The 9,993-nt window shown below is 30.4% G+C and overlaps 1 protein-coding gene across 1 annotated transcript in view; it reads right to left on the reverse strand.

Moving 5' to 3' along the window:
• The window catches only part of LOC106466749 (differentially expressed in FDCP 8 homolog), a 42,729-nt gene extending 33,748 nt beyond the window's left edge, over positions 1 to 8,981 (reverse strand). The window contains exons 1-4 of the mRNA XM_022394823.1: positions 8,668 to 8,981; positions 6,860 to 7,215; positions 1,147 to 1,250; positions 109 to 258 (exon numbers count right to left, since the gene is read on the reverse strand). Coding sequence (XP_022250531.1) covers positions 109 to 258; positions 1,147 to 1,250; positions 6,860 to 7,022 — 417 coding nt within the window. The 5' untranslated portion in view covers positions 7,023 to 7,215; positions 8,668 to 8,981. The remainder of the gene's footprint in view (positions 1 to 108; positions 259 to 1,146; positions 1,251 to 6,859; positions 7,216 to 8,667) is intronic.
• Between the last annotated feature and the right edge of the window lie 1,012 nt (positions 8,982 to 9,993).

Consider the following 9,993-nt stretch of genomic DNA (forward strand, 5'->3'; position numbering starts at 1 on the left):
CATCCATAAAAAACCTAAATAAATACACAAACTTTCATATACAGAACTACATCTAATAAATATGGCAGGTGCTACATAGCTTCAAAACAGTTTCCTTGTAACTTCTACCTTTATTTCTTGAAGTTTCATGCGTAGTTGAATTAATTTCATTACTAGTTTCTTGCGCTTCTCAGATTTCTCAGAAGATTCCAGAATCATATCCTTACAGTTTTCAATTGCCATTTCTAATTCCTCAACAGCTGAGTAACCAAAATAGCCCTGTGTGACATCATATAAAATTTAATTATAAAATAAAACCATTTTATCACTGAATACCTCTGCAACAAAACATCTCTTATATGGAAATTAGTTTCTCTTCAAAATCCAAATACTAAAGTATGTTCAAGTTCTTACAAGAAACAATGCCACACTCTGTTATTTTCAAATCTTCTGTACATACAATCTGCTAGTTCAATGATATTTCACCATGTAACAAGTTTGTACTTTATCACTGATTTTACTGTATATTATGCAAGTATTCTGTAGCCAGGAGGTATTTCACTAAATGGTTAGAGCAATTCTACATGTGACAAATATCAGTTTGAAAATAAATAAACCTGATTACATGATGATGCCAATTTGTTTGTTTCTGATATAGTGTACTTTACACTTCATCCATGAATTAAGTAGCATTGTGCTCTAAAGACAAAAATACAAAATTAATTTCTAATGATAGAATATCAACTGAACTATATCAACAGTAGTACTTGCAACACACTGCCTAAATTATTTCAATGATTATATATATATATATATTACATGCAATCTAAAATTATGTTCTAATATAAAATGTATGACACACTTCACAAAGAAAACTGGAGACATTCATCAAATTTAATAAAGAAATTAACTGGTACAGTAATACTTTAAGTGTATAGGATAGCACTTAAAAGCATCAGGATAATAAATGAAGACCAGTTTTTAAGGTGAACTGTCACACTCTAAATTAAGAACTTATAAAATGCTACAAAATCATTGAATTAAAATACACAATCAAAACATTTCTAATACAAAATCCTTAACAAATTTTACTTACAAAGCATTAAGCAAAACAAAGATGTACACAATGACCCACATTTATATGAGAAAAGAATGAATGTTATTTACCTCTGGACGGGAAAAATGGTCTTCTGAAAGTCCTAGTTCTGCATCAATTAATCCTTCACTGTCGTCTGAGCATACACTTTCAGCTTTGGATTCTTTGTCTTTTTCTAAATTCATATTTTAAAGAAGTTCAATTAGTTTCAGATTATACCATCAGATTTTGTGCTTTTGAACTTTCTCTTTGTGAAATATATATGAACTGGAAAAAAAAATTTACATACATGCAAATAACTGAGTAGAGAGTTGGAAGACTTGAGTAGTAATTTTTTTAAAAGTATCTGGCAATGTGCAAATTTATGATGATTAGAAGTCTGACTGCTAAAACTATTTCTATTCATAACAGAAGGACTGAGTAAAGAAAGTTACAAGTTGAACAGACAGATGTACTGAAAAACTATAATTTACAAAGCATATACAATTTTATAAAATGGTTTTCTTAGCTCTCCAACTTTCTACAGTTCCATGACAAGCTTTTTGATTTTGCATGAGGGCAAGTTTTCTTTTCACAGATAAAAATCACAAACTGTTTCTCATAATTAAAACCAGTTCTTAATATTAAGCATCCCTGAATATCTTTGCATTTTTTTCTAAAAGTATTGTGCATGTGTAGCTTTATTCAATATTTTATTTAACTTATGCTTGTTTGAGTGTAATTAAGACAGATACTGTGAGGTGAACAATGGTGAATAATTAATTGTTAACTTTACTTTTTATGAAAATGACCTTGAAACTTATTTCTTATTAGTACAGGATAACTTTATTCATCAAGTAGTTGGGAAAATAACAAGGTATAATGGCATTTTAGATTTAATATTAACCACTAATGATAATTTCATTGAGAATGTGGAGGAACAGATAGAAGCCATTGTAAAATTAGGCATGAGGTTCTACAGTATGTTAAGATAAAGGTTAAAGATATTAGTTTCAGATCTTGAGAAAAGCTAACTTCAATGCTATAAGAAAGAAACTATATCAGGTAAATTGGAACAAGGTGTTGACCGGGATGTTTATCTGAAGTGGTAAGCCTTTAGGGACAAACTACTAAAAAAACAAAGCAAGAATGTTCAGGTTAAGAAAAAAGGGCCACATGCCTATATGAAATTCAAGTGACTTACAAGTAAACCAAATGGAAAATTAAGGATAAATGTTATAAATTTAGAAAATTCAAATAGACTGCTAGAACAGATTTTGAAGCCTATAAAAATACTATATGACTGGTTAAAAAGAATATTAGGAAATTGAAAAAGCCACACGAGAAATGGTTGAAAATGTTAGCACTGTTTAATCAGGGTTAATTACACAAGTGTATCTCCTTCCAAAAGATTATATGATGCGTTTGAATAAAGTTAGGTTTAAGACAAAGCTAGTAATATTCAATGTTGAAAAAAAATGATGGAGTATAATGCAACTGAGCCTAAAATAATGAAGGAAACAAAAGAGAAGAATGCTGGATTACGAGTCATTAACCTTAATTCTTAACAGATCCATTAAAAGTGGTGAAATATTATTATTTTAGGTTTTTAAGAGAGGGATTGACGTTATCCAAGTAATTACAAGCAAGTTGGTTTACTTAAGTAGTTAGGGAGTTGCTAGTCTACATGACAGAAATTCAATATAAGAATTTAGTTACTTATTATTAAGCACAAAGCTACGCAAAGGGCTATCTGTGCTCTGCCCACCACAGGTACTGAAACCCGGTTTCTAGTGGTACAAGTCCACAGACATACTGCTGTGCCAATGGGGGGGCTATAAGAATTTAGACAAGTTTCATTTTATCACAGATATTCAATATGAATTTAAAAAAGGAAGGTAATTTTCTTTGACCATCCAGACTTCTTTTGACAAATTTATCTCTTGCCCCAACAGATGCAATTTTTCTAAGTCCTTTTATGTGAAACCTTATCAAAAAGCTGATGTTGACAAAACCTAGTTGAAACGTTGTACATTTGCTGTTATGTTAAACTTATATTAAAGTTTTTCTTCATTACCCATTCAAGCCGTCTCCAGCTGTTATTAGTCTCAAAGTGGGTTCCTCGTCATCGAATTTGAACTTATCAAAAAGTGTTTTAAAAGATCAATTACACCAAATCCAAATTAAAAATGATAGAAAGCAAAAGGTTATGAGGCAATATTACAGAATAATAATGTTACACATAGTGTGTTTCAGGTATCTGTGCTAGGGCTAATGACATTTATCATATTAACAACTGATAATTGAATACCTAGTAAATTTGAAATATTTGCAGGTTATATTAAATCAAGGGGCTCTTCAAATTGTACTAACAATGTTGTAATTTTGCAGAAACAATGATCCTTAAGGTACTCAACTAGTAACAATGGTAAAGCTTGACTGAATTCTGTTAACAGCAGCATTTAGCTTTCTCCCATACAACCACCTTAGAATTCAATTAACTAATTTTTTTCCCCCCAATACAGAATCAAGAATTGCTCCTACAAGTTCCAGGATAATTTTTTTTTTATCACTTCTTAAAAAATAGGAGTAACATAAACTTTCTGTTCTCTATTGACCTACCAAACTATAAGAGACATCTCAAAACTTTGATCTCTTAACCCTTCCATTGTGGGCTGGGTGGAATCCACCTAGCTCGTAACCACGAAAGTATCAATGAGAGTAATTATACTATGATTTTTCATAATGTAAGCACATCTTTCAAAATTTTGCAGGTTACTGGTAAACAGTACAAGTTTTCATACATAAAATATCAGGTTTTTAAATTAAGTATTAAGATATTTTAATCAAACATGCAAAGCAATTTTGATTTTAAGATTAAAAATACTTTAATGCATTAGAACATTTTCAAATTTCACATGTGAAATCTTTATAATCTCCAGATAATTATAAAATTTTTTTGTTTAAAAACTTATATTTTATTTGTTATTTTCACTAGTGTATTTCCATACGGATTGGTTCGATATGACCAATTTCGTAACCTCAATAAAAAATTAGGAAAAAAATATAAATTATGCTTTTTTTCGTTCTAGAATGACTACAAATTATGACATGAAAACACAAATTTCTAGTCTAACTAGCTTAAATCTCATAACGTTATACATTTATTATTTATGTTATATTGGCCTTCCAACCATGCCTGGCTAATAATACAGAAGTTACAAAGATGTGGCACACGTGCACTCGTGTTACCATATCCAGTAATATATAAATGACCTTTAGTCTTTACAAAGTAACCTGTCTTGGATGTGTTTTAGTGGACTAGTATTTTGTAAAATACAGTCACATTTCAACTATTATACATTATTTCTATTTACAAAAAAGCTCTTAAACTTATTTTTCTGAAAACATAGATCATTAAATAAAGTAAAGCAAACAATTATATCTTCTAGTTAAGACCTTTTTACTTGTTTGCCGCTTGTCGTAGGTTGCTAAACCTTATGAAATTTATCAAGTGTAGTAATTAAACTGTATTTGGATTTAAAAAAATATTAAATTTTGAGCTCACTAAAGACTTACCTCATCACTTAAAATCTTGTGTGAAAAGAATTAAATTAGCACAATAACACATCAAAATGGCCGAAAAACCACTAGTGGAACATTCTGAACTTTTGAGTGGTTATTCATCTCATATATAGAAGTAAGTTTATACAAGGGACCATTTCCAAAAATGGAAAGAAGTGGGCAGAGGGGCCACTGTGTTTGATTCAGTACAGGAGCGATAACTTAGGAAATAGAAAAGATAAGACGTTCTTATTTTATGTTCTAGCTTGTCAATATCGATAGTTTGAGTTCCTAATCCGTAAGAAACTGTACATTTTGTATTTTTAGATCACAAACATCTAATTTGAACCAGCGCTGCATTCAACATACCACGTGACACATAAAAATCAACGTTTAGCTGTGTTTTTAATATTTACTTTTAAATGAAGAAAGTTACTAATGTATAACACTAAAATTTAAATTACAATCTACAATTTGATACCAAACTTATCAACAGATTCATAAAATAGTAGTTCAATAAAATTTTGAATGCGAGTCAACAAATGCAATGGCCTTTGACACGAGACCTGTCGAGATAGGGTTAAAATGCTAGGGAAAATCTTGTCTGGCCTTGGTGTTTTATCTACTTGTAATCTCTCAGTCTTTCTACTTAATACCAAGGGATTAATATTTACATGATTCATGTCAGTCCCAATATTGTCAACAGAATGCTCATGATCAGGCACATTGCTAATATCTTCTCTTGTAAAAATAGAGAAAATCATATTAGAAGCTCAGCCATCTCATAATCTTCAACAACAGTTATGCCACCAGCATCCTTTAATGGTCAAATATAACATTTTGCTTACCTTTAATGTACTTAAAATATATTTGCCATTATCACCTAGCTGTTTCTTATAAGCCTTTTAAATTTCCTAATTTTCATTTATTTTTTAACAAAATTACTAACTTTCCAAAAGTTCTGACCTTCTATCTGTCAATTTAATCTTATCAAACTGATGGTATTAATGATTTATCCTTGATTTTTCTTCTCTTTTTTTTTTTTTATCTATTACACCAAAAACAAACCCCTCTTCTTATATCGAACTCTACTCTTTAAAATAATCATCCAATCTCCATTAAAATTCCTTTAATGTTGTAGTTTCTACCACATCTGAATGCAAATTATTTCATAAGTGAAATACTGTATTTGAAAAGTAATGTTATTTGATTTCCATATGTTAACCTTGAATACCCTAGTCTTATCGTTGGTAAATCTTTATAAATGGCATCTGTATGCTTTAATCCAACAACTTAAAATCGTTTCTTCATAAAACACGGTAACTAAAGAGGAGCACAATATTTCACTTTATCTCTAATCAGTACCTCATAAAGTGAACTGATGACCTCGTTTGTCTTTCACTCAATATTTCCATCAACACAACTTAAAATCCCATTTGATTTATTATTAGCTAGCATATTGTCAAGAGGTCTACACAGAATTTGTAATAGCCATGTCCAGATCTTTTTTGTCAACTTCACCTTGTTTCTGTTACAAAGCTATGAGAATACTTAATGTTGTGTTAACTACTAAGCATAACATAAATATTTACATAACATCTACTGTCATTGATACTTCACTTACCATCACTCGAATGAAACAATGATTTTTAACCTTCTGTTTTTAATAAATCCACTTAAGAATTATAATAAAGTATTTTCAAAGTAACACAGTGCAATACGTCCTTTAAACATGCCTTTCCAAGTTATAAAATAATAAAGCATTTTTTGCACATAAATCACTTTTCAACCATGTAACATCTTAAGACATAAAGATTCCCGAAAAATAGTAATATGCCAAATAGAAAGTTTACACGGAACTCATAAGATTATTTTTTAAAACTAGCTAAAATCACCAGTAATAGATGTATAACAGATTTAAGAAGGTAAAAATGTCTTGTTACTCAAAGCATTTTGCCAGCATCATTTATTACTTCAAATACTGGTTTAATAAAGAACAATATCACATGTTTAAATACTACATACATTTGTGAATGATATTACTAATGTTAACAAATAAACTAGTTCAGTATAGTCAACTAAAAACTGAAGGACACCTGTCAATAACTATTTTCACATATTGTCATATTTTTCATTATTATTTTTGTTGGTTTCATAGCATTATATGAACATCACTTTTCAACAGTATGCGATATCACTCTCAGTCTCAGTAAATAATATTTAGAATTCAAATTAACTCACCCAACTTTTCATTCACAGGATTGCAATTCAAAACTGTATTTCCATCTGATGAATTTGGAGCTTTTAACATGCATACAGTCTTTATATTGTCATTTACAGATATTTTGTTCAAACCATCAATAACACTGAATTCACTGCTTAAAATGTCACAGGTTTCATCCATTGCTTACAGTTACAAATGTTCTGGCTGAGCTTCAATTTGATGAAAATAATGATCTTTCCTCATCTTACAAGATAAGATTTTCATAAGACTACATTTGACAATACCGGAAATGTCAAGATGGTAGTTTTTTGTTTTTTATCCACTAGTATTGCAGGATCCTTTTCTTCTGTCATGATAGTGAATAGGTTCCCATCTATATTAAACATGTTATCCAAATTATTATCAATTATCTTGTATTTACTTTAATCAATGGTCATTTGCCAAATACTTGTCTAATAAAACCAATTGATCCAAGTTATTCTGTAGTGTCTCAACATCTATAATACAGGTTGGAAAGCTCAAGTTAAATTTATATGCAAACTATATTAACTTAATAATTATGCTTTTATCAGTATTATTAATGCAGATAACACAAATTATAAGCCAAAGCATTAATCCAGCCCTGAGGCACTCCACCAGTAAAAAGTTTGATTGGACTCCATTAATAACAACTCTTTGCTTTACCTCACTCATCTATACTATAAAAAGTATAATCCAATATACAGGTCTTTCCTCAATCTCCACCAATGTGGTTTTCTTAGTTAATATTTTGTGTGGCACATTATCAAAAAGCTTTTTGAACATATATGCACACTAAATTCACACCTTTTCCATCATCCATATCAGATCCTTGAGAAAAATTGAGTTTAGTAAAAAGAAAATTTCCCTTTAGTGAATTCATGTTTTATTTTATGATCTCATATTTCACTAGATAATTTTTCAAAACTTTTTAATCAGACTCATTTCAGAGCAACTTTTATCAGTATCACCCTCTTTAAAAATAGAATAGGTACATAAAAACTCCAATCCTCATGCACTGGCTCACTATCTATTGACCTACCACAAGCAAGAGATGCTTGTAGATCTTATCTTTGGCCTCCTTTAAATCCCTGAGAAAAACATAGTCTAGTCCTGGTGTTTTACCTATTTTTTTATCTCTCAATCTTTCTTTTTTAAAAAGTTTTTACCACCAAGAGATTAATATCCAGATGATTCAACCTATGTCAATCCCAGTATTTTCCATGCAATGATTTTTAAGAGCAATTATGACATTCTCTTAGAATTTTAGATAACAATGAGTGGTTTGAAATAAGTAAAATTAAAATAAAGTGAAATTCTTCAAAACAGCATATTCTATGGAAGTTTTCTGTCTCAAATTACTTATTAATGCTGCATTTTGCACTTATCACATATTCTGATTTACCAAATTTAATCATTTTTAACTTTTATAGATCAATTTACAAAAAAGTATTTATCTTATGCAAGCCATTTAATTACATTCAAATATTTATCAATGTCACTGATATATTATACTTGAGAACTAAAGCTAATGATAAATATACTACTAGTACTACTCCTACTCTAGGCCTAGCATGTCACTGGATCGCGTAGGCTCAGCAACAGCATATTAATAACAGATTAGTAGGCTAATTATTAGTATTAATAATCCGTTATAAAGAAGAAAAAATAACGTCAGTAATATTATACTATTGCGAGGAATTTTACATCAAAACAAGTCTATATAAGAATTCCACTACCAGTTAACTTATGACAAAAACTAAAAAAGTAAAGAAAAAGAAAGGTTATCAGTATTACTATCACAAACCTAAGTTAAACATCATAACACCCTTCGAATACTTCATTCAACAATGATTTCCGTCATTATTAATGAGCTTTTATACTAGTTTCTAATAGCTAGTCTCAGTCTCTCAGACTGATGGCAGCACTAGTTGTGACACCGTGATCTGTATTTGTTGATAGCTAGAAGTGTTAAAAGTTTAAAACTACCGATTGTCTATTCCCTACACGTCTGTGATCATAATCCAAAGTACAATTCTCATAAAAACTAGTGATTAAGCTCTAACTGATACTACGATTTCCAATATTTAAGTTATATTTCCCACTAGTAATACTCGAATATCGCAATTATACCCCATTTCAGAAATTTTGAAGCGTTCTCTCACAGGATATAATCCCTGAAAAGAAAAATAACTAACAGTAATAAAAATAATATATAATATAAAAATATAAAAATCCAAATAATTATGGCAGTATAAACCATTACACTTGTGTATCGTGTGATTCGTGGTATTCATCAGTGTTGCACAATTCTTACGGCATCTCAAGTAAAGTAAATAATATATCTTTTTGAACTTTCTTAGTTGCGTTGTCTGTGTTTTACAATATAAGTGTTGCGTCAGCGAGGTCACGTGACTGGTATCACGCCACCCTCTTTCTAGAAATATCCTGTTCCTTCAAGAATGCCCTAGCATTTATTTACTAGATATGTGTTAGTCTTGTATATATAAGACGTTGACAACGTGACGGGACAACAGTGCAATGAGTAATTGAACTGCAGTCAGAGAGTATTATTGAACTGAGCACGTGAGACGTTCGTTGTTATAGCGTTTGTTATAGCGCTACTGTTGAAATTAAGTGTATCGCAAAGTTATATTCAGAAAGACTAAACCAGTTTTATTTAAGAAAGGGCTTGTGTCGCTAAAGTTTCGTCGGAACGAAGTTACGGAAAATTAACTAACGAACGGAGACGTAACATAAGTATTAAGGCTGTAATCCTTTCATAGTTTTATTAATACTAACTTCCGATTAGAGCGAGTTACTTACTCAGATCAAAATTAAAAGTGAACCCGATAAATCTTTGTCAAATTAAATGTACTGTTACGCCTCCAGTCGTTAATTGATTTTCCGTAACTTCGCTCTGACGAAACTTTAGCGACACAAGTCCTTACTTAATAAAACTGGTTTATTCTTTCCGAATATAACTTTACGATACACTTAATTTCAACAATCACGCTAAAACAAATGCTATAACAACGAACGTGCTCAACTTCAATAATACTCTCTGACTGCAGATCAATTACTCACTGTCTACACACACACATTATTCCGTCACGTTGTCACCCTCTTATTA

This window comes from Limulus polyphemus, unplaced genomic scaffold, assembly GCF_000517525.1.
Source record: "Limulus polyphemus unplaced genomic scaffold, Limulus_polyphemus-2.1.2 Scaffold2370, whole genome shotgun sequence".
Taxonomy (NCBI): domain Eukaryota; kingdom Metazoa; phylum Arthropoda; class Merostomata; order Xiphosura; family Limulidae; genus Limulus; species Limulus polyphemus.